General features: G+C 35.5%; 1 protein-coding gene across 1 annotated transcript in view; it reads right to left on the reverse strand.

The window, feature by feature from the left end:
* Positions 1–26,296, reverse strand: part of LOC122534877 — a 42,339-nt gene that overhangs the window by 5,193 nt on the left and 10,850 nt on the right. Inside the window, exons 2-7 of the mRNA XM_043665909.1 lie at positions 6,998–7,214; positions 5,086–5,189; positions 3,271–3,462; positions 2,190–2,335; positions 1,861–1,987; positions 74–520 (exon numbers count right to left, since the gene is read on the reverse strand). Of these exons, the coding sequence (XP_043521844.1) occupies positions 74–520; positions 1,861–1,987; positions 2,190–2,335; positions 3,271–3,462; positions 5,086–5,189; positions 6,998–7,166 (1,185 nt within the window). The 5' untranslated portion in view covers positions 7,167–7,214. The remainder of the gene's footprint in view (positions 1–73; positions 521–1,860; positions 1,988–2,189; positions 2,336–3,270; positions 3,463–5,085; positions 5,190–6,997; positions 7,215–26,296) is intronic.

Raw genomic sequence — 26,296 nt, forward strand, 5'->3', positions numbered from 1 at the left:
ATATTAACATTTAATTGAAATGACTCTTTATCAGATCAGATATCAGCGAAAGCCTCAAAACAATGATAAGAACCTGAAAGTCTGGAATGTCCTTAAATAGTTCTTGAATGGCAGTGTTGTCAGGATGTTCCAAACCGGTGTCGTCCACGAGGTGAGTCTTCTGCTTGACCAGCCGTGGCTTCGAGCCGCTCATCGACGACGACGTCCTCGATTCACCGTCCAGATTCAATTCGGACGTCAGCATGGAGCACAGGCCGGGGATACTGGATCTAGATCGCACGAGGTCCAGCCGCTGGATCTCCAGAATATCGCCCAGGCTCTTTGACTTGATACTGAGTGAGTCCGATTGCTTGTTCAACGTCACGTTGACATTCTCCACGCGGCGTAACTCGATAGGCAGCTCGTCCACGTCCGGCGGTTCCTCTTGCTCGTAGTCCTTCCGATTCTTCCCACTGCCGCTCTGCCAACTGTCGAGGAACCAAGGTCGATTCCCAGATCCACGTCTGCTTCCTGCTAATTTCTGAAGAAAAACAAATTTTATTATTATTTATATATTATTATTATTATTTATATTATTATTATTATTATTATTATTATTTATATATGGATTATTATTATTTATATATGGATTATTTTCCATCAGCATCGCCAAAGTAGACGCATGAAATACAGTAAAAATATAAAATATATTATATATATATATATATTTATATAAAAAATATAAAATTATATATATTTATATATATATTTACTATATATTATAATTATATATTTTATAAATAACAAAAATATAATAGTATAGGAATTATGTACGTCTTCATTCGTCTCATCTATAACTTTCCTTCAATGACTGTTTTCATTGTAGTTATTGTCTAACATACATACATATGTATATCTGATACAAAACAGTTTCTTAAAGGAAACAAGATACAAAGATCTTCTCAGTGAAGTCAAGAAAGCAGCTGCGTTGAAATTTCATTTCGACGATTGTCGAACATTCACGGAGGGAAACGACAAGAGGGGGAGGGAGCGAAATTACTCATACAGCCCCCGTTGACAAACGATCCTCGCTGCACACTTTGCAGCATTCCAATTGCGTCTGCAAGCAGTTACCCTACTTTTTCGGCGCGGAGCATCGTTACGGTCGGGGCGCGGAATCGATAAGGGCTGCCAACAATTTAGCCACGTTATTGCTAGAAATTATCGTGTCGCAGGGAAAAGTACAGGCGAGAAGTTTCGAGAAAGAAGAAAATGAACGAGGAGAGAGAGAGAGAGAGATGGGGAGAAAATGAGAGGCAATTTTGAGCGTTGGCACGCAATTGCAATAGACGCGTGACAATTGAGAAATATTCAAGAAAATGGGCTTCGTATTCGATGCTCGAGTCTCGATTTTCTTTCGTTTGTTTTATTCATTTATTTGTAATTAAGCGTTTAGGGTCACGTCCCAGTCCTCGAGTTATTAATGGCTATAATAGCTATATCTTTCAAAAATTCTAAGATATAAATTTCTCCCCCTTTCTTCTTTTTGCTGCATTTTGAGTGGATTTGGCTTGTAAGGTTTTGCTGTTTCCTTTTATCTTCGTATTTGGGACAGGCTGTTAATGCTGTTGTAAATATCAGTCATAGAGGTGAACGCGACTTCTGGTGGGAGTCGGGCCTAGACACGAGTCATGAATTATAATAAAACGTTATCGACAATGTAGAGTCATCATTATTACAAACACAAATGTGTGTTCAATGGAGTTGGGTAGATTGCACGTGATTTGGTTCTGTGTTTGTCATTAGATTTCGTTTCGTTTCTTTTCTTTTCGTTAGCCAACAATCCAGTCGTGATATCAGTGGACAGTTGGATCACTTTACCTGCAACGCGCGGCGGAAAAAACTGTAGCAGGTCTCATTCGGGCTCGACAGGCTGCTGGTTGACGGCGATGGACTGAATATCGGGTCGATCCAATAGCTCTTGCTTTTGCATTTTCGTTGGCTGTTCCTGAAGAGGGAATCCCATTAGAGGTAATTATCGGTGCCGTAACGTCCGCTTTGCAAAGCGGAAGTAGAAAGGCGATGGAGAGGCAATTCTCGAAAATTACCGATTCAGTGATAGCAACACTCTCGCGAACGTTTCTCCCATTTTAGATATCATACTAGGCTGAATAATCTTTTCTGTATTGTTGGAGTGATTAGACAGTTACCTTTTGGAAGATGACAGGAATTTTTGAGCGTTCTGATTGCAGTGTAGGTCGGTGGTGTGCGGCACGCTGGAACGTTTCGATCTGTTTGACACCGAGTTTATGCAATACGCTTTGGGCCACGGTACCAACACGTCTTGAGACTCGAACTGAAAGAGGAATGAAATTTTTTTTTATTCATAAATAAATGAACAAAGAGCAGCGCCTTTTACCTATTTTCAACATCTATTTATCTACACGTATATTTATTCTTATATTATATTTTTAAGAAGTTATTATTTGAGGTGACCAGAATAAAATTCACACGGGGTGAAATCTCACCCTTCGTCGGCCTTTCAAAGGTTAAATTTATTCCGAAACTTCGAACAAAATACGCGCTGCGAAAAATACGCGAAATATTTTTTTTTTAAACAACTATCCACCACCTGACAAACAAAAAGCTCGAGCCATCGGGAACAGAATAGAAACAAACGAAAATAGATTCGAACAATTTACCTTGACTATGTACATTGAAATAATCATATCGATTGACCGTCGTGCCGTGCGTGGGTGTATTTCATAGGCATGTTCGAATACCGTTTCGAAATCAATCGTATCGGGTAACGACATTTTTTTAAAACGATTCGAATAGACTGTATGTCTATATCTGCGAATCCTTGGAATAGCTCGTAATCCAAAGCTTGAAACGTTTTTAAACACTTTACATACTGCACATAGTTGTCGTACAATTGGAAGTTGTTGCCTTTGCTAACACGCTTTCTATTCGAAACACACACAGGGACAAAAGATAAGATAAATCGAAACGAATTGGAAAATAATATTTATATTGTTAATAACAATATTTGTTTATTAATAATAATTGATAATACCGAAATAATAATAATAATAATTACAATTACAATAACAATAACAATAATTATAATAATAATAAAATACTGAAATTCATTTGATAATATCGAAATAATAATAATAATAGATAATATCAAATAAGGGTTTCTAATAATCCTTGAACGTTTGACTTTTTTTCTATAATCCTTAAACGTTTGATTTTTTTTTTTTTCTTTTTCATATGTATTTCATTCACCTTTCTATGCTTTTGTTCCATAGCCCATACTGATATGACCAGCCGACCGCCAATCCGCAATACTCGTGCAAGTTCTTTCAACGCGTGGACCCGCCTCTCTGTTGTGGCAAAGTGGTGCACCACGGCGATGGAGAGCACCGCGTCGAAACTCTCATCTCGAAACGGCAGGGCTAGATTATCGCAGATCAATACCTGCAATGTGAACGACGAGCCCCCGTGAGACATTTACTAATAAATAATTTTCATTTAAAGTTCACAAATTGCTGGATTTTGAAGAACTTGTGAATTTTGGAAAATTTGGAGATGCGAAAATGCGCGCAATAGTACTTATAAAATACTAGAATATATGCAAAGTCATTTTAAAGTCGCTTATTATAATATATGATACTATAATATTATAATATATAGTACTAATATATAATACTATAATAATACTATAATAATATAATATGTAGTACTAATATATAATACCATATTAGCACTATAATATTATAATATAGTACTAATATATAATACCATATTAGTACTATAATATTATAATATAGTACTAATATATAATACCATACTAGTATTATAATATTATATATAATACTATATTAGTACTATAATATTATATATAATACCATATTAGTACTATAATATTATAATATATAATATTAATATACAATACCATAATATTGTAATATATAATACTAATATAGGTTCCGTTCCGTCAATTACAGAAATATAAACTCATGTAAATATTATAATATATGATACTATAATATTATAATATATAGTACTAATATATAACATTATAATATTATAATATATAGTACTAATATATAATACTATATAATACTATAATAATATAATATATAGTACTAATATATAATACCATATTAGCACTATAATATTATAATATAGTAATAATATATAATACCATATTAGTATTATAATATTATAATATAGTACTAATATATAATACCATACTAGTACTATAATATTATATATAATACTATATTAGTACTATAATATTATATATAATACCATATTAGTACTATAATATTATAATATATAATATTTATATACTATACTATAATATTATAATATATAATACTAATATAGGTTCCGTTCCGTCAATTACAGAAATATAAACTCATGTAAATATTATAATATATGATACTATAATATTATAATATATAGTACTAACATATAACATTATAATATTATAATATATAGTACTAATATATAATACTATATAATACTATAATAATATAATATATAATACCATATTAGCACTATAATATTATAATATAGTACTAATATATAATACCATATTAGTACTATAATATTATAATATGGTACTAATATATAATATCATACTAGTACTATAATATTATATATAATACTATATTAGTACTATAATATTATATATAATAGCATATTAGTACTATAATATTATATATAATACCATATTAGTACTATAATATTATAATATATAATATTTATATACTATACTATAATATTATAATATATAATACTAATATAGGTTCCGTTCCGTCAATTACAGAAATATAAACTCATGTAAATGTACATACAAATACCTACGATATTAATCTCTGCCAATGTCACTCGTTTTCAACCTCATTATATACAATTACAATTAATTTTCCATGAGAAAAGCGATTCCGGATACAATTAATACCGCCCGTTATGATTAGACTCTGAGAAACAGGATACGGATATAAGAGTACGTTTCCGGTACCAGGGCTGCTGGTCAATTTGTGTACGTTGTACACCTGATACTCGCATTTTCTAAAATGATATACTCACCTCATTTTCTTTCTCACGCGCGATATCCGTGAAACGTTTGCACCGGTCCACTCCCACTTTAAAGATGCTGTGATTAACGCTCAGGTACTTCCCGTTGCCACAACCTGAGCACAAGAATGATAGAGATTAGCTAATAATCCCCGACAAACTTCTCTGAATAAACATGTTCATTATATAAAGATCTGGATACTTTGAAATATTCTACTGCGAGAAACAGTCTTGTGCAGAAATGCAATTTACGTTTCTGCTGATTTTCCTTTGAATAATCGGATAACGTTTACGTAGAAAAATTGCCCAAAGTTGAACACAGCTACAACAATTGAAAATTTCGTACAAATTTTTCTCTTAAAAATCATCAATAGCCTTCTCTTCTCAGAAATTCTAAAATCAGAGCGGCATTGGATCAAATTAGTGACGATTCACGAATGAAATGAAGAATTTTTTGCCGCGCAATCCCGATCAGCTGGTCGGCCAATAGGAAACAAGAAAACCGGAAAACCAATGACTAATTCCACGAGCGAAACCGGTAGTGCATCTGTCGGAACGATGCGTGAAATGTGGATCAGAGTTGGGTAGGCACGGTGTGTATGAAAACCGGCTTCAAAGTTCGCCGAGTTCGATGAGTTTGTGTAATAATCCAAGGAGAATGTATCCCACGGTATTTCAGAAGCGAGTGCGCGACAGTGTTCGCTCACTTATACACGTTACGTGTATATACGTGATTTGCGCCGCGCCGCGGATTCGCGTGAATACATCCGCACGGAGGTCAATTGATCATGTGAAAGCGCAAGTAGTCGGAGTTGAGAGGCGATGAAAAAGCGGGTAGAGGAAGGAATAAAGACACACGCGTCTACAAATGGCGAGTGTGCGTTTTATGGGGCGCGGTTTTGTACACGTAAGATCGGAAAAGTCTATGAATCGTCACTGAGATCACCGAGCAATTATGGTAGTTTATAACATTTTTTTTTTTTTGTATAGCATCGATTATGTATAGATATATAATATATAGTATATAGTTATATATAACATATAGTATAGTTGTAGTTTATAGCATTTTTTTCTACAGCATCAATTATGTATATACATAGTACATAGTTATATAATTATGTATATAGTATAGTATATACCATATACTACAATGTATAGTATATAGTACAGTATAGTATAGTATAGTGTAGTATAGTATAGTATAGTATAGTATAGTATAGTATAGTGTAGTATAGTATAGTATAGTATAGTATAGTATAGTATAGTATAGTATAGTATAGTATAGTATAGTATAGTATAGTATAGTNGTAGTATAGTGTAGTATAGTATAGTATAGTATGTAGTATAGTATATATAGTATAATGCAGTATAGTATAGTATATAGTATAGTATAGTATAGTATATATTATAGTATATATTATAGTATATAGTATAGTGTAGTATAGTATAGGATAGTATAGTATAGTATAGTATAGTATAGTATGTAGTATAGTATATATAGTATAGTGCAGTATAGTATATAGTATATATTATAGTATATAGTATAGTATAGTATATATTATAGTATATAGTATAGTATAGTATAGTATGTAGTATATATTATAGTATATAGTATAGTATAGTATATATTATAGTATATAGTATAGTATAGTATAGTATGTAGTATATATTATAGTATATAGTATAGTATAGTATAGTATGTAGTATATAGTATGTATATAGATAGTATATAATTTTTTGTAGCATCGATTCTGTATATACATAGTACGAACAAAGTTTGTCTATATTGTCTAGAATTTAGGTCACGCTTTTCAACTTGATTTCAAATAACGTTACTACTAAACTGAACACATTAATGCTGGATAATGTTACCGGAATGGATACTACACGAGGGGCTACAGGACGTTTCACAAATGGAGTTTACCAATGTCGCAGACAAGAGCTCCTGGCTCCAGTTCCTCGAGAAACTGATAGATACGTGGCCAGTGTCTACTCTGAACAGTTTTCTCGGCGCATTGCTCGTAAACCTCGTGGACATAGGCTTGCTCCAAGGCCACCGACCGAGCTACTTGCTCGCCGTCGCTTTCAGACATCCCTCTCGCTAAGATGGTTTACCCTCATCCACACACGTGTCCGCGATACTGCAAAGAAAGCCAACGTTCCTGTTATCAAACATAAATTTGAATGAAGTTTAAAATTTTTAAAACAAGTTTGAAAACAAGCCGAAGTAAAGTATATAAAGGAGGCAAGTAAAAAATAGAATCAATGTTGAAAAGAGATGTTTAAACCCACGTCATTCCAGCGCAAGAGGTTAAGTTGTTATTAAATCGGACAAAATTGAAACAAGTGCAACAGCAACGAAATTTCGATTCTTTTTGTTTCAACTGCCGTTTCTCTCGTCGCACTTATTTTGAAACGTTCTGTACAGCGGCCCCGCCAGAGACCCCGAGAATCGTCAGTAAATGGAACCGATCCCGACTCCTAATTACTTCAATTACACAATCTAAGACCGCCGGCGACTAATTTAATCTCGCTTAATCTTTTATGTTCCTTTTCCTTTTTTAATCTGATAAAACACCTACGCAAGGTCGCGCGAGAATTTTATCGAGTTCCACGTTCGATAGTTATATCGCGTTCTTCTGTATCACGCTAAACAGCTACATCGCCCCATTCTCAATTTGTATACCGCGGTATATATTTTCATTTTGCCCCGTTGTTGCTTCGCCAAAACAATCCGCGATATACCGATTGTCTTCAGCTTATCACCCACGATGAATGCGAACGAAGGATTCGTTTAACCACTTGCGCTGGCAACTGATTGCGGACCATAACGAGTGACCGAACCGTACAACAACAATTTGTCGCTTCCTTTTCGAACTCGTCGGTATGATATCACTGGACAGAAATTATTGAGAAGTAATAAATTTATTATACTTAAATATACCTAAAACTGAGAAAATATTGCAATTTTGGGGACAAAAAATTCTCGACGTGCGTGGCACGTCATTCCAGCGCAAGAGGTTAATTCTTGAAACTAAACTCTAGTTATAGTACGTAAAGATCAGACACTTTTCTGTCAGAAATAATAGAACGTAGAAACGCGTAGATAAGATGAGAAAATTATTAGAATTTTTGTAGCCCACCTTCGGATTTAGGCTACAAAATAATTCGAATATAAATATAAAATACTATAATATAATATATAAATATAAATATATTTATATATTATATTATAGTATATTTATAATAAAATATAATTATAAGAGGTTAACCACTTGCACTGGCAACTGATTGCGGACCATAACGAGTGACCGAACCGTGTACAACAATTCGTCGCTTTCTTTTCGAACTCGTCGGTATGATATCACTGAATAGAAATTATCGAGAAGTAATAAATTTATTATTTGTTTTGCCTATTTTTTTTTTACTTAAATATACTTAAAAATGAGAAAATATTACAATTTTGGGGACAAAAAATTATCGACGTGCGTGGAACGTCGTTTCAGCGCAAGAGGTTAACCACTTGCGCTGGCAACTGATTGCGGACCATAACGAGTGACCGAATCGTGTACAACAATTTGTCGCTTTCTTTTCGAACTCGTCGGTATGATATCACTGGATAAGAATTATCGAGAAGTAATAAATTTATTATTTGTTTTGCCTATTTTGTTTTACTTAAATATACTTAAAAATGAGAAAATATTATAATTTTGGAACAAAAAATTCTCGACGTGCGTGGCACGTCGTTCCAGCGCAAGAGGTGAAATTATTCGAGCATCTTGCGACGCGTTTAAATATTCTTCGAATATGTTTGTTTGCGAGAAAAAAAAAAAAAAGAAGAAAAAGATTGAATTTAATTCCTCGAATTAAGCGAATTGTTCGCAGTGGTATTGTTTCTGCCTCTCGCGAAGGTCGTTCAATCCCTTTATAAATTCATCGATTTGAATCTTCGAGTGTTTCATCTTTCGTTGTTTCAGCTATGTTGGACACGGAGTCAGGTTAATTTTATTTGGTCATCCACTGATATTCCATAATCGGCGGTTAACGATGGATTCCGGTTTCAGAGGTACCGGTTTCGTACTTTCTCGTCACTTTCATTTGCCAAGTGCCTCCTTACAACACATTTCCACTGCGACGATTGCAGGAAAATCGTTATCAACGAAAATAATGTTTATTGGAACATTATTCTTTTACATTCTGTACGCTTCTTTCTTGTAAACGTGTACTTGGTTAAATTTTCTCCTTGACGTGCGATCGTAAATAGTCATGAGATTGACGTTATTGTTTGGAGTTAACTATAGAGGAACTAAGAATAGGTTTGCCAAGAAATTGATTATTTAATCTATGGAATTTCCTTATGTATATTTATCATCGTCAGATTCTAGAACAACCATATATTATAGATTATTCGTGATGTATAAAAGATAACTCGTGAATGAATTTGTGTGAATAACTGTAGCATTAATGACCTAAAAATATAGTTACGTTTTAGAAGAAAATATAGTATGTTAAAATATATTAAATATAATAATATAATAAATGAAAATATATTAAATAAATTTTCATGTAATTTTTTATAAAATTGTATATATGTTTATAAAATTTATATCGTTTAAAGGAAAATACATTTGGATGAAATTCAGTGCTTCCATTTACGTATAATTAGATATAACATTGAAACAATGATAAACCACAGAGACAATTAAATGATCGGTTAAAACGTATAACACAAGATATAAAATATTCTCTTCTAAAAACGGAAGGTTAAAGATCAAAAGCTTCCCCCAAAAATCTAGAAGCCTCTTTTAAAAAGAGGGATACGGGTAAGAAGGGTTAAAAATATTTGTCTGGAAATACTACCGTCTCTACGAAAATAACAACGCCAAATACTTCCGTGTTTGTAGGTGTCTCACTGGAAGTTTACCCTTAAGAGAACCTAAGCTATTTTTGAACATCGGATCTCCGAGCTCTTTCATCAAATTCAGGCAAAATTACCCGTGAAAAAATCTGTCCTCGACTTTTATTCACCTCCACGGTCAAAAGCTGAGATAAGATACGTATACACTTAAAATAATGATCCCTGATTCTCTCGCTCCTATATATAATAATCCCATAATTAGGTGATAATTGATCGTTTATTAACATCCTAAATTTAATGAATTTCTTTGTTTTTTAACCTTTTTAGTGCTCGCTAAAATTACCAAAAATTCTAAAAATTTAATGAAAAGTATATAGTAAAGTAAGAATCTATTCATATTTGAGCATACGTTATATCTTTGATTTGAACATATACATGAGTCAATTCTTAATTTATTATTAAATTTTTTATTACTCTTATTTACTATTATTTTTTATTAAATTTTTAAAACTTATATATATATATATCTTTGAATCTCTATATCTTATATCTCTATCTATATCTCTATATCTTATCCTCTTCGAATATAAGTAAACTATTTAATTTAAGTGACTCAGATTATCTGTACGAATGTATAATCTGGTACAGATTATACATTCAAATATATTTATCGATATATATACATAATTATATAATTAATATATAGTTACATCATTAAAACAGTTCACAATCATGCACCCATTTAACAAGTATTAAAATTCCAATAAAACATAACAGAATACGATTCCATTAAGCTCGATAATATCTTTGGAATGAAAGGTTCGTCTCGTTGGGATAAAAGTGATTTCCATCTGGGTTTTCATTTCGTCGAAGTTTAAAACCATGAAATTGCGTAATCGTCGAAGCGTTTCGGCGGAACGTACCGGGCCAGAATCCACAGGTAGCGCGTTTGACCTAATTAATCGTCCCTGGCTGGCCTAGATCCTAATGAATCGCGTATTGACCAGAGCAACACCAGCCCCCGCGAGCGCGAGATTATCGGTGGACAGCTGTCGCGAGACCAGTTCGAAACAATGGCTTTCAATATTGAAAAAGAAAGGAGAAGCTACTCGACTAAACGTGGGCACTCGAAATTGATATTGCCGCGTGACCATGCAGAGTGACGTTTTCCATCGTATTGCGCTTGTACATTATTTTACATTCTTTTCTCCTATCATAATCTCGTCCGCGTGGATGGAATTTTGTACACTGCGAATTGTTAAGAACTTTCAGTCCTTTTGAATATTGCAACGAGTACTGTACTGCGATCGTATGGTACATTGCACGTATTTGTACATTTCGATTAAGTGTACAAAAATTGTACGTATTAGTGCACAAAATTATTTCTAAATTTCCATTAAATGTAGAAAAATTGTACGTATTAGTACACAAAATTATATGTACAAACTGTATTTTTATATTTCCATTTGCGGCTAGTAACTAGTTCACGGACCATAACGAGTGACCAAACCGTATACAATAATTCGTCTCCTTTTTTGAATTCATCGGTATATCACGTATAGAAATTATTGAGAAGTTATTTGTTTTATTTGTTTTATTTCAATAGACTTAAAACTGAGAAAATATTGCAATTTTTGGCCAAATAATTCTCGACGTGCACGGCACGTCATTCGAGCGCGAGAGGTGAAAAATCCGCGGCCTATTTTATATAAATACATTTCGATACGACAATATTGAAACGAAGGATGACAGACGATGCCATGGCTTTTTAGTAATCAACTCCAGTCAACCGGATTTATCAACTTGACAAGGCGTTGATTTGGAAAATCGATCGCGGGGCTATCTATAATTCGCTGTTGACAAACCGAGTTAGGAGGTATGAGAGCGAAACGAGATATATATCCCGAGGGTATATATATCTGTCTCTCTGTACGAATACAATCGGATTTTATCGTGTCCAAAGAGAAGTGCTCTATATACGTCAATCCGCCGATCAATCAACGAGAGCTTTTTGATACGAGTCGTGGGATATTAGTTGTCGACTGAAGCAAGAACGATTATAATAATGCCCGATATGGATTCTGTCGGAAGAAATATTTGATTCAGATATTTCGAAAGCGGGTATTTCAAGAACGTTCAGATCCACAAAATCGCTGCCGTGCTAAAATTTTTCCCGAGCTTAGCCAAATGTATTGTCAATTATTTTTCAATCGATTCAACGTTTAAAATAATAAATGATCTGAATAAAATAAAAGAGAAAAGGTAAAGCAACACTTCATGTTTGAACATCATATTATGGAAAACAAAGGCTGCCTGTTATGTCATAAGTATAATGATAGGAGCACGAGCATGCGCAACAATCGGTCCGCCTAAATTTGAATACGTTTGAAAATCGCGTTCAGAAAAAATTGGAGTTACTATACTTTGTCTAGTTAACCACTTGCGCTGGCAACTGATTGCGGACCATAACGAGTGACCAAACCGTACAAAATAATTCGTCGGGTTCTTTTCGTACTCGTCGGTATGATAGTCACCGGATAGAAATTTATTGAGAAGTAACAAATTTATTATTTGCCTTGCCCTTATACTTAAAACTGAGGAAATATTGCAATTTTGAAACAAAAAAGAGATTATTGACGTTAAGAATCTCTGACTCACATCGAGATATTTTTAGAACTACGTGATATAAACTAGAAAATGTTTCGACGATAGAATTGGGTCCATGAACCCATGTTGGCAAATAAAAATGATTTATAATTGTATTTTTTGAAAAGATGTTTAACTGAAGAATGTAATTAATTAAACTCGAGAGGGAAAGACATGATCGTGGATCGAGAAATGACCAAATGGAATGCAGCAGGGTTGATTGTGGTTCATTGCTTAAACCTTTAAATCCTTTTCATAATTCACAGCGGAAAGTTGTCGTGCTCGATCATGGAACAATAACTTCTTCTCCTCCTTCGAGGAGACAATATTTCTAAAGCTTCTGTATCGTGGTAGCAGCAGTGGAGGGCCCTCGTCGGCAACTGTCGTCGTCGTCGACGTTCGTTGTCAACATCGACGACACAAACAGGTCGAGTGGTCTTTCCATCAACGAAAGAGGAGTTCTGCAAGACGTGCACTCTTTCGTGTAGCCGCGTGCAGGCGAAAAAACGACGCGAGGAAAGAATAACAGACTCGTGGAAGGTGGAAGTTGGGAATTGAAAGCGGAATCCACAGGTAGATCGATTCTCCAGAGAGGGGTTCGAATCGAGAACAAGTCTTCTTTTCCACGCTCTTCGCGGCTCTTCGAGGACAATGAGTATTGAAATTCAACTACTGTCGAGCCCAAACACTGCTTTATGCTTTCGTTAAGGATGACAATCGTTGAGCCCGTTTTCAGGTGGACGTTTGTTTCGGCACGGGCACTATTATTCTGACGTGAGTTATGATGGTCGAGGTATCTAGAAACTTTTGATGATTCAGAGTAACTCTTTTCATTTCCGTGAGTCGGTGAAACAAATTATGAATTTGTAGACTGAGCTGGGAGAATGGCTATTAACAAGCATCACACTTACATCTCCAAGAAGAGGACGACGATCAGAAAAATCTTCACTGAAACAATCCACCGCGCGTGACGGGACATTGTTACAAGTCGCGAGTGAAATTACGTTTACAGGCCGATGTCGGACGGCGGTATACATCCGCAGTAGAACAGCTCCTGGAGGATCTTCAGGATCAATTTGTCGACCCTTTGCTTCTCCTTGTCGCTGGAACTGGAATAGTTGTTTCTGTAACGCAGATGAGGGACCGTGTACGCTCGACACCACCGAAGAAATTCACCGGTGTCCTCGGTACGAATGAACGTGACGATGGCCCAAAGCGTGCACAAGTTCCGCGACTGCCGTCTGGTCTGGAGATACAGCTGGCAGACGTCCAGGAACGTCATCAGGTCGACGACACTCCTCCCCATCGATGAGTGACCAATCGTTTTTGAAAAACTTTCTTCTTGTTGGAAAATGCGGTATTGCTCTGCACAATGTCCTTCAATCTCCTTATGTATAAAAGCTTGGCTTTTGGCCAGATTCCAAGTTTAATCGGGACTTTTCATTAAAGATCTTCTACGAATTAAACAATTCTTTGTACTAAATTCATTCTTCGTTAAACATTTATCATAATCTAGCGGGATGTTGTGGGCACTGTGTCGGTAACGAGCATCCATTTCTTGGAAAGAAAGTTCGACGCACACCTAATATTTGGTATCAAGTATTCTCATCATCTTATCACGTGTCGACAAACTCGCATTTTATGGCCATTATCTAAAGACAACTGACCCAGTCGTCGACAATTCGATCAACAGATATCATTCGTCAACATTAAACAACTTTCTTCGTTTCTAAAAACCAAGAGAGGCAACATTCTCGTATCAGCCAGGCAAAAAAGTGCTAGTTCAAAATGTTTATTCAACTCAACGACGTCCTCGTTGAACGCGCTATGTATTAAACTCTCGCTTTTAATCCCCCGTTTGCTCTTTATTACACTTCATGCGAATTCCCCCCCTCATTTCATCTTCTAACTCTCTCTCTCTCTCTTTGTTCCAATCTTTAAGGTTGTTCCTTCGGTCATAGCTCCTTCGTCATCTTCGCATTTTCTCACTATCGCGATCTATTTATTCTTTGTCAATCGTCTTCGACAACCGCTTTCACTCGAAGTTATCTCTCTTCGGTCTGCTTCGAACGTCGATCAATCGCGTGGATCGGATCGATCTTAGTCTGCGATGAGTAGCCGGACAGGGGCAAAAATCGGTCACGAACGGAACCGAACGGTATCAGTGGTTGGTGAAATCGCCGGTTGCACTGTCGGCAATGTCTGATCAAAGAGGGCTAGGATCCGGCGAATCGATGGATCGCGGCGCGCGGATCACAGAAATCCGTCGTGAAAGGTATAAGCCCGTCGATCGACACTCGTTTCGTCCTCCTCGTGTTCTCCGTGCAGACGTTGAAGAACGGAGGGAACCGGCAGGATCAATCCGTGCAACCGTGAACAGTATCACTGCTCTCCATTCGGTGACGCTGCACCGCCGCCCCCGCTTGTTCTCTCTGTGCAGACAGCCACCGATAGAGGCGGCGGTGGTAGCAGGTGGTAGCAAACCGAGTGTCTTCAAAGGGAACATGGAGGCCTCGTTTCTCCGCTTTTCTCTCTCTCTCTCTCTCTCTCTCTCACGCGCGCGCGCGCTTCGACTCGGTTGCTCGCGTCTTCCCTCTTTCGTTCCTCTCTCGATCTCTGTTCGAGCTCAGGCCGCAGTCACGCGTCTCTGTTCCTCTTTGTCGGAGACATCGTGGTCCTGTGTACACGATGAAAAACGGCGCTTCGCAGGCAGCAGGGCTGAGTGATTCTCTCTGTTATACCAACAATGGCTCCTCCGATACATCCTATCAACTAAAATCTCTTTTTTTACTTTCGAGGTAATTTTCTCCGCTCCGAAACGTAGCAACAGTGATAATTGAACTGTCTTTGTTCTCAGAAATCTTTCCTCTCTTTTTTCTTTTTTAATCTAGGTGATTGCCACGTTGTTTCCTCACTACGGAGAATCGCACCGTCTTCATCCAATTAAAATCTTCTTCTAATCATTTGACCAATTAAGATCTCCCTCTTTTAGTACCTGTGCGAATTTTTCTCGCCTAAAACCCTGAAACCCTCAACGTCTACAAAAAGAAAAGTTTATCCGTTGATATATTTCTATGTTTCTTTCCCACTCTGACTTTCCACTCCTCTCTCCTGATTTTTATTTTTATCACTCTCCGTTACTCACCGTGGCTCACTCTGGTTTAACCTATCAACCGAAGTATATTACACTCTGCCAGATATCTACAGATATTACTGTTCCTTCTCATTCCAGTTTCTCCGAACTGAATCCCCGCCGAACAGGCTGTATCTCTCCTTTCAGCTCGAAGGGGTTGAACTATCCTCGTTGCCAACAAAACTTCCCTCTTTCATCTCCTCAGCGATTGTTTCGCCATTACATTTTACGAGTCCCTCGTACCTCCATGTCCATTTCATCAACGAAATTCACCCTTGTTTCGATATGTACTATATATATATATATATATATCACGTGCCTTCGTTGCACTTTGCTCTCATTTCCGTCCTCATTTGATCTTCCGAGCTCTTTTTTTAACCGCAACTGACTGCGGACCATAACGAGTGACCAATACCGTACGCAATAATTCGTCGCGTTCTTTTTGAACTCGTCGGTACGATGACACCGGATAGAAATTATATTGAGAAGTAGTAAATTTATTATTTGTTTCGGGGTTATACTTGAATATACTTCAAACCGAGGAAATACTGCAATTTTGGGGCAAAAAATCCTCGACGTGCGTGGCACGTGGTTAACTTCAATCTTTGACGCACTCTGCTAATTCCAGAATCTTTTTTTCGTTCTAATTACTCTTCCTCAGTCTGTAATTAGTTCGTTTTTTCCTTATCCTTCGATTCTCTATTTTTTTGTTCAATACGTGGAGTTACGTATATTACTCTATCATTTCTTCGTAATAATACTTCTCTCTTCCTGTGTTCTCTCTCTCTCTCTCTCTCTCTTCCTCTCTTTCCACCTTGTGTCAGTAATGAACGTGCACTGATACCACCCACCAGACACACACGCACATAAATACGAGCACATACTGACGCCACCAATACGCGGCTGCGCGTTGAATTTATTCGATATCCTCTTTCGCATAACTGGGTTAATTTCGGGTGCGCTAGTTCAACCAATTTAAGGACGCTGGACCAACGTGCTGGAGCAACCAATCGGCACGTTATTTCCGCACGATCTAACTTTCAGATCGTTTCTGCGATAATTCAACTACCGGATGGGGGAAAAGTGCTTTCAATCAACAACGCTGGCCAAAAAGTTCAGTACGACTTCTCCTCTTTTGACAGATGGTGCTAAAGAGCTGTCGCGAAAGAAAAAAGCGCGCAACAATCCAGCCGGGCGAAAAAACCTGTACTGTACTTCGTTCGAGTTTGTTTTTCTCAAAAAGATGGTTTTTATATATCGCGCTTATATGACAGCACTTCTCCTCTGTAAAGAATTGTAAAAACTTACATTTCAAAAGTTACATTTCAACTGTACTTTAATTATATTTTATTCAATTGTACTTTAATAACGCTAGATTTTTTTTTTCAAAAATGAAGCGAAGAGACGCGCCAATAAGCGTACATTTGTACTCTCGGAAATTGTAAGGATTCAAACGTTTCCAGAAACGTCGCTGAAACATTTTTCTTTGACCGGCCATCGCTGGGCAACTATTTTGCGGACCATAACGACCATAATGACCAAACCGTATACGATAATTCGTCGCTTTCTTTTTGAACTCGTCGATATGACATCACTGGATAGAAATTACTGAGAAGCAATAAATTTATTATTTGTTTTGCCTGGGTTGTACTTAAGTATACTTAAAACTGAGAGAATATTGCAATTTTCCACGTGTAACCATATGTAAATGTCAACAAATGTAGTAAAAAATCAACAGACATTCTTAAGTATATAATAAATATACAATTGCCGCAAGTTTTATTTTCTCTCTTCTTTTACTTTAATTTTCAAATTTTTCTCCATAAATAACAAATTCACGAGGAGAGGTATTCGAATAGGGAAATATTTGAAAAAGTATTCGATACATCGATGAGCTGCAAGAACTGTTGAAAAGCAGCACCTTGAAACAACATTCCTGGCAAACAAAAGGTAACGTAATGGTTTTCCAGCAACGGCGACATATATACATATTACTGCCGAAGGCAGCGAGCAGAAATACTTAAGCAGAATTCACAGCTGTTCGCAGTGATAGTGAAAGTGTCGAAGAGAAAGGAGAAGATAGGAGCAAGATAGCGCGTAAACGGTTCGAGGCACGCGCTCAGACGACGTTTCAAGATTCGACAGAGAGAGCTGTCCCTCGATTATTTTCTATCTATCGAAAACGAGTTCTTTTTTTCTTCTCTATGCCAAAACCAAGAAAGTTTCACGCGTGATAAATATAAAAAATCATTCGAAATTGGCCCTTGAAAAACTCAAATTCCGTGGACAAAAAAGAAATTGGAATGATTCTCAAAAGAGTAAACTGTCTACGAAACGACGATCTACGAATATAAAGTATAATCGTCTGTAATCTATACAGAAAATAAAAATGAGGAGCTTTCTCAAAAGTTCGAGAAACTTCGTAAAAGAAGAAACAATCGAAATAATTTCGCTTCTGAGAAAAAGTTAAAAAGTTACAGAATAAAGGAATATATTTATTAAAGGTAATAATAAAATAGGAAATGAGTCGCGAAATCTCGCGAAGAGATCTGCTTTCGAAGTACAAAGTCTCCTCGCCTATTTACACGACAGAGCTGTATCGAGATCCTTTTTCACCCGTTTTTCTATAGGCGTCCTTCGCAGATCGAGTCCCAGTTTCCAACGCAATAAATGCCACCGACTTGAGAGAGACTTTAACCCAATTAGAATTACAACGTCGGGACTGATTTTTTCTTTTTTTTTTTTTTTCATTCTTCTCCTTCCTCTATTTCCGTTCATCCCCTTACTCTAAATGGCTTGTTAACCTCTTGCGCTGGAATGACGTGCCACGCACGTCGAGAATTTTGTTTCCCCCAAAATTGCAATATTTTCTCAGTCTTAAGTATATTTAAATATAACCCAAGCAAAGCAAATAATAAATTTATTACTTTTCAATAATTTCTATCCAGTGACATACCGACGAATTCAAAAAGAAAGCGACGAATTATTGTATACGGTTTGGTCACTCGTTATGGTCCGCAATCAGTTGNTCAGCGCAAGTGGTTAACCTCTTGCGCTGGAATGACGTGCCACGCACGTCGAGAATTTTTTGTCCCCCAAAATTGCAATATTTTCTCAGTCTTAAGTATATTTAAGTATAATCCAGGCAAAGCAAATAATAAATTTATTACTTTTCAATAATTTCTATCCAGTGACATACCGACGAATTCAAAAAGAAAGCGACGAATTATTGTATACGGTTTGGTCACTCGTTATGGTCCGCAATCAGTTGCCAGGTTAAATCTCTTCGATCGATCAACTTCTCAAATCAAATCGCCCAGAACAAATTCCTAAGGATATAATATTGAACAAACAACGAGACACTCCCAGTCTCCAAACTCCACCAGCAGGCTAATATACCCACAATCACCCAGTTTATCAAAGAATCACTAGCCAACGTTTACAACAACAATCACTCCAACCCCCTAATACGCAACACAGGCAACTACATAGTCCATGAACTTCCTCTGAACATTAGAATCCGACTCTCCAAACACGCAATTACCAAATAATTGCATCTAATACTCTCCCACCTCTATCAAAGAAGGTTGTTTGAAAATTTTCCTGCGTACACTTACATCACCCATCACACAACAATCTCATAAACATCTCAGACACAGCAAAACTCAATCTTTAATGCAGGTTACAGGGCGAGCGAAGCCTCAGGAACTGCAATCACATAGACCTACTGAAAAAGGAAGAAAAAAAAAACACTTCTCAAACGATGTTCCTTCTCGAGCAATTTAGCTCGAATTTCCATCATCTATGAGATTCATATTTGAAGAGATTAGAGTTAAACAAACGTTACGAGCTTCTGATAATCATTATGGAATTATACGTTCGCTGATCCATTGCTCCTCGGATATAGGGATTATCTCATTACTTCGATATTTTGTTAATCTTAATCACCGATCCATTACATTTGCATTCAGAATACATTGTGTCATGTCTGCATTTCCCAAGAATTAAAACCAGTTTACGACTGACTCACGGTGTTCGACATTCAATTTTGTAACGAACTAGTAATTAAAGATTAAAAGAAAGAAATTCAGCTTCAGCGTGATTCAGCAATTAACTAATTTAGCTGGTAATATGTAAATTTTTTTACCCTTTTTCGCAGATCGATCTTGTCAGCCTGTTGTTCTTGTTTTTTCCTTTCGTTTTATTGAACAGACGCGACGCTGACGCTTATTAACAGTCTGGTGCAGTCAGAAGGATATTTTTAACTATACAGGACGTTTCAAGTTTTGTCCTCACAAAGAGAGAAAAACCAACGAATCAAAATCTGACGAAAGTGTGCGCTCACAACATTTAAAATGCAAAAAAGATCTGGTCCTTTTTATCAGCAAAAATTCATACAGTAGATTTCAAAATTATATTTACAATGGAAACACTGAGATATTTGGATTAAATTCAATTTTGATTAAAAAAGCAAAAAACACTGATAGAAGAAACATAGAATTTATGGAACAAAAGATTCTTTCCTTTTAAAGGAAGTAATTTCTGAACTGATGAAAGCTTTTGCAACATATACAAATACAATAGTATACACATTACATTTATTTATAAAATTCACACAATGACTTTGTATTAAAATAATCAACTTTTATAATGTTGCATTTGCTTTGTATTAAAATGACCAATTTTCTTTAAGACTGCTCATCTTTTGAACCACCCTGTAAACGAACCGAATCGTCGTGCTCTTTCTTCGATTCTTTCTTTCTTTCTTTTTTTTTTTTTTTTGATCGATCGATGGTCTCCCAAGGTGATCAAAATTATAATATTTTTCGTGCTCGGAACTCTTTCGCTCGGTCGAGCGAAGCGGCAAACAATTTCAACAAACGATAAATCACGGCACGCTCAACGCACGATTAAGCGATAGTAAAATATTCTTCTACAACGCGTAGAATTATGCCCATTCTAAGTGAATCGCCGTGCAGAGGCATTAAAACAGAATCGTTAGGTTCGTTTTATTGGCAACGTTACGACATTATAACGCCACCATCCACGGAAACAGCGGCATTTTATCGTGACAAAATAGCCGCGATTAGTTTTATTCCGTGACGCCTTCGGTTTAAGACTTACTAACAATAGAACACAAATCATAAAATTGGTCATAATTAGACTGCGGATTTTTATGCATTTATGGGGAATTGAAAGGTGAAAAAATACGTAGGACACCCTTAATATAACATTTATTATAATATAGTAATTAAAAAAAATTTTTTTAAACATTAATAATATTAAATATTAAAAATAATAATATTATTAATATATTAATATTATTAAATATTGAAAATATTAATAATATTAAATATTAAAAATAATAATATTAAATATTGAAAATATTAATAATATTAAATATTAAAAATAATAATATTATTAATATATTAATAATAATAAATATTAAAAATATTAATAATATTTTTAAAAAACGAATTTCTACTTAAGTTCCATTTTTTTAAATATGTTTATAAAAATTTAGAAATGCATAAAAATACGCAATCCAGTTATCCAGTTTCAAGTTGCAAAAAATGTCTGAATAAATTATTTTCCTAGAATTTTTCGTATTACATAATTCATTATTATGATTAAATTATTTGTTCATTCATTCGCTAGTCGATATTTCAATATAAATGAAATATTTTGTGAAATTGAACGATCTACGGCGAGTGTGTGCCGGTTCCTTCTTTTTAATTTTTTTCAAAATCCTCGATCACTTACTCTTCATCGATCTTTACATTCGAAGATTCTGTTAACTGTTATCTTCGATTAAAAATAGAAAGTATCCAGGGTGCAACCTCTGGCGTTGTTTATAGATTTGATGTTTGCTCGGCCCATTGCATTCCATTTCTGGGTCATCTTGTTATTTCTGCCGAGACCTCTGCGGTTTCTGCACTCACAAATTGCCCCGCTACGATACCACCGCTCTGTTCATGACGGGGACGACTCTATTGCTCGAGTTACTCATCTGCCTCTGCCTCACATTTCTCCGCTATCTTATAAAATGACGTAATTCCACGTCAAGCAGCGACAAGGAGGCATTAGGTCACAAAAGGATCTAATTGTTCGTCGATTGCCTGCGAATATGTTAATAGCTGTTAAGGAAAGGAAAAGGAAAGCGCGAATTAAAATACCAAGAGAATCTGTATTATAATTAGTTAATGTGTTAAAAAATATAAAAATAAAAAAATATAAAAAACATAATTATATATTAATATTAAAAAAAATACTGACTTTCAATAGAAGGAGGAGGGAGATCTACGCGCTAAAAGTTGCCTGTGCGTAAAATAAGTTGTAAACGAAAATTTGCAAAAGTAATTTTCTCAGACGAGTTGCAAATACGATGATCGTGAACGATCGTTATGAAATTACGTAACAAAGGAACCTTTTGAGAGCGGACCTGTCCGCGCCGATCGGGCGCTGTTCACGCAATGCTCGCAAGAATCGACGCCACTTTCACCCACGATCTTTCTTACGATTTCTTTCAGTTTCACAGCGACGAGTTGTTAATTGCGGCGTGCTACACGGTAAAACGAGACCAAATATCCACCGATTTAATTACTACATCTGTTCCTTACGTCAGACAACAACGCCGATTAACGTCTTCCGACTATAATTTATGTTTCATGGCAGGGGCCATAATGCTGAACTTTCTTCCCTTTTAGAGAGATATCCTATCTGAATTTTCTTTCGGTTCTATCTTCGATTCAGTCGTTTATGTTCAGTATTAGAAAATATCACGAAGAAATTCTCATTTGTACACGATCTCTGTCAATTTTTAAATCTTTTTTAAAGTATTGTGAAATTTTCGTTTCGATAAAATCGGACAAATTATATGATTGTGTGTACAAAATATAAGTTAAATAATATAAGATAAATTATACAGTATATATAATACTATATGATAATAATTTAAGATAAATATACTTTATATAAGATATATATGTAATAAATACTATATATATAATATAAGATAAATTATAAATTATATATAATAATACAAGATAAATATACTATATATCAGATATATATGTATAATATAAGATTATAAAATTATACAGTATATATAATAATACAAGATAAATGCTATATATAAGATATATATGTAATACTATAAATAAATATATATAATATAAGATTTATAGTAATAAATACTCTAAAGAAATATATATAAGATAAATTATAGAGTACATATAGTAAGTAAAGTACAAAGATTGCGTATATTTATAAGTTGTAAATATCGGTGGACAGCGACGAGATTAAAAAGCCCACGAGCAATCTTCAACTCTTTCCTCCCCTCTGAAATCCTAATTACCAGAAATTCCAAGTCCCTTGTCTACCTCTGATATTCTCGTTCTCTTCAACTCCCCCACGGCTGTTATATGCATATCGTATAATCCGTGTAACTATTGAACTAGGTCATTTAGTATATGACGAACAAATTGAGTTTGCATCGTGCAAGATCGAAGGACCTCTACCATTAAGGATCTGTCAACTATAGTAGTACTGCAAATGCAGTAGTGACGCTTTAGCTGGTGAGGATTTCCAACCAGCCACGAGTTCTTGGAAACGCTACGAGAATTTCGCGAAGCACGATAAATAATAATATGTAAGATAATTGACAAAGGTAGATTCGATTAAGGTAGATTCGTTACGTTATTATTTATACGTGAAATTATAATTTATCGATTTATTGGCGCCATTAGCGGGTAAATTGACGCGCACTGAGAACCTGATTCAAAATCAGAGGAGAGGAGAGGTACATGGAATTTCCTGGAAATGCTTCCCTCTATAACTGATCAGATAAGGTCACGACCTGTGGTTATTTAGGAAAGCAGTATTACGCAATTGTCTACGCAAAATAAATATTAATAAATAATATAATATTAATATAAATATTTATTAATAAATATTAATGTATAATAGAATATAAATATTTATTAATAAATAATATAATAAATGAGAATTCTAGGTATCTTTGTTCCCGGAATTTTCAAGCGTAAAATTTCACTAAAAAAAAAAAAAAAACTCGTGAAAATTTCCCAAAATCCCGAGAATAAGAATTCCTAGAATTCCCATTTCAAGATGCAGATACGAAGAGAAGCTTCTTAGTACGTAAAACAATTCTCTACCGACGCTTCAGCCTCTCAATTACATTGTCGGGAATGCGAATTTGCATAAAGACGAGCGGTTTTCAACTAAATCTACGCAGAAGCAGAAATTCAATTTTCAAATTTAAACTCGATACAATTAAACAAGCAGTTTAACTAAATCTATGCAGAATAGGAACACGATGAAAATTTAAATCCAATTTGCAATTTAAATTGGATTTAAATTGGGTAGAATTCCAATAGTAACGTGGCCGTTCGATTTCGACGGATCAATCGTCGAGAAACGACGAGAATAGAACGTCTGCGACGTCTTGCAAGGTACGTCAAGGTGCACGTACAGAGGAAGACGAATGCGTGAGAAGAGGCGTGAAACGAGAATGAGAGCGACTTGAACGAATTACGAGTTTCAAGAATGGACTTTCGCTTGCGAGCACGGCCAAGCGAGTATTATCGTATAAATGGAATAATCACATCGAAACGTCGGAGCTACTCGATGGCAAATGGGTCAAAGTTAACCTATAATTCGACGTGAATCTGTGAACTCATGTATCCTGACGTATGGCAGAAACACTGATCGTGTTTCTTTCCCATTTTCGTCCTCCGCGAGTTTCCCCGCGGCCGATCTCACATCGGTCCAGTGGTGGATGTTTGAAGAAATTACACCGTGCAATCACGGGACAGAATTATTAGCGAACGAGGATGACAATCGTTTTCAATTTCGAACGGATCCGGACTGTGGCACTCGACTCGACCCACATTCCATCGGAGGTGCAAGGACACCAGCCAAGTGGGTCAAAAAAGATCGGCGCTGATGTTTTCGTGCTCCATTGTTGGATTTTTATGGTTAATAACGGTGTGTTTGCCATTTAAAAAAAAAAAGAAACAAAGGAGATGACTCGCAAGGTAAGACAAGACGATCATTTTTAAGACTTTTTTTCCTTCTTTTCAAGGATTATTTCTGCTGTGTCTGCTGCGACAGTTGCTGAGGACAGTTAACCACTTGCGCTGGGCAACTGATTGCGGACCATAACGAGTGACCAAACCGTATACGATAATTCGTCGCTTTCTTTTTTTTTTTTTTTTTTTTTTTTTTGAACTCGTCGGTATGACGTCACTGGATAGAAATTATTGAGAAGTAATAAATTTATTATTTGTTTTGCCTGTTTTATACCTAAATATACTTAAAATTGAGGAAATATTGCAATTTTAGGGACAAAAAAGAGGTTAACCACTTGCGCTAGTAACTGATTGCGGACCATAACGAGTGACCAGACCGTATACGATAATTCGTCGCTTTCTTTTTCTTTTTGAACTCGTCGGTGTCACTGGATAGAAATTATTAAGAAGTAATAAACTTATCATTTGTTTTGCCTTGGTTACATTTAAATATACTTAAAACTGAGAAAATGTTGCGATTTTGGGACAAAAAGGTCTGCTTGCGTGGCATGTCATTCCAGCGCAAGAGGTTGAAGGTGAATTGAATTTTCAAACTGCTACATTTTTTTCCAGTCGTTTTCCTTCACCGAGTGACATTAAAAAGTCAATTAACTTAATCTCAAACGAATTGCAAGAAATTCTTCTGATAATTTTTTATAAATTCTTTTTGCTTGCCAAAAAAAAAGAAGAAACCGAATTTGAGACGTAAAAATGCGAAGGTCGTAGTTAAGATATAAATCCGAATTCTGCAGACGTTGCACTGATCCTTATATTTTAACAGAACGAATCCAACATATGCGAGTTTATGTAAGTGAGAAAAAGAGAAACAAGTTATCATCCAGTCGGGCAGCATCCTTTCCCAAACTGGTTCCTCCGACGTTCGTTTCTTTCATCATTGCGAATTTCTTTTTCTTTTTTTTTTTTTTTCGTTCAACCGTATTAAAAACAGATTTCTAAAGTTGACGCGAAATCTCGTTTCTATCGGCGTTCATCAATTCTTCGCAGTGTGTATCTCGGAGTTCCTGCGCGAATAGATAAAATATTTCCCAATTTCTTCGATCTCTTACGTTACGTAACTTCATTGGTCAACATTCGAGAATTCTAAATAAGATTTGGCAACGTTAGGATAAATGTATTAGCATAGACTGCATTAGCATAGACTGAAAATGAAAAAAATTCTCTACTTTTTTCGCTAGATTTGACAAACTAAGAGGATACAAATTTAAGCGTCCAAAATCGTAAGTGTAGAAGTTCATTCGATGCCTTTCTAGATAATCTTGCTATTTATTTATTAATTTTATTAATATTATACAACTTACATATAATTATATTACAAAATATTATATTTTATTAATATTACATAATTTATATTCCGCGTTGTAAAAAAAGGAATTTTTCTTGCATTTGCAAATGAAATCGATACATCGATGATGTAGATACATCTAAATTACTATTTGAAAAATCGAAAGAAATATAATTGTTGCAGCTAATCCTGTT

This window comes from Frieseomelitta varia, unplaced genomic scaffold (assembly GCF_011392965.1).
Source record: "Frieseomelitta varia isolate USP_RPSP 00005682 unplaced genomic scaffold, Fvar_1.2 scaffold_147, whole genome shotgun sequence".
NCBI lineage: Eukaryota > Metazoa > Arthropoda > Insecta > Hymenoptera > Apidae > Frieseomelitta > Frieseomelitta varia.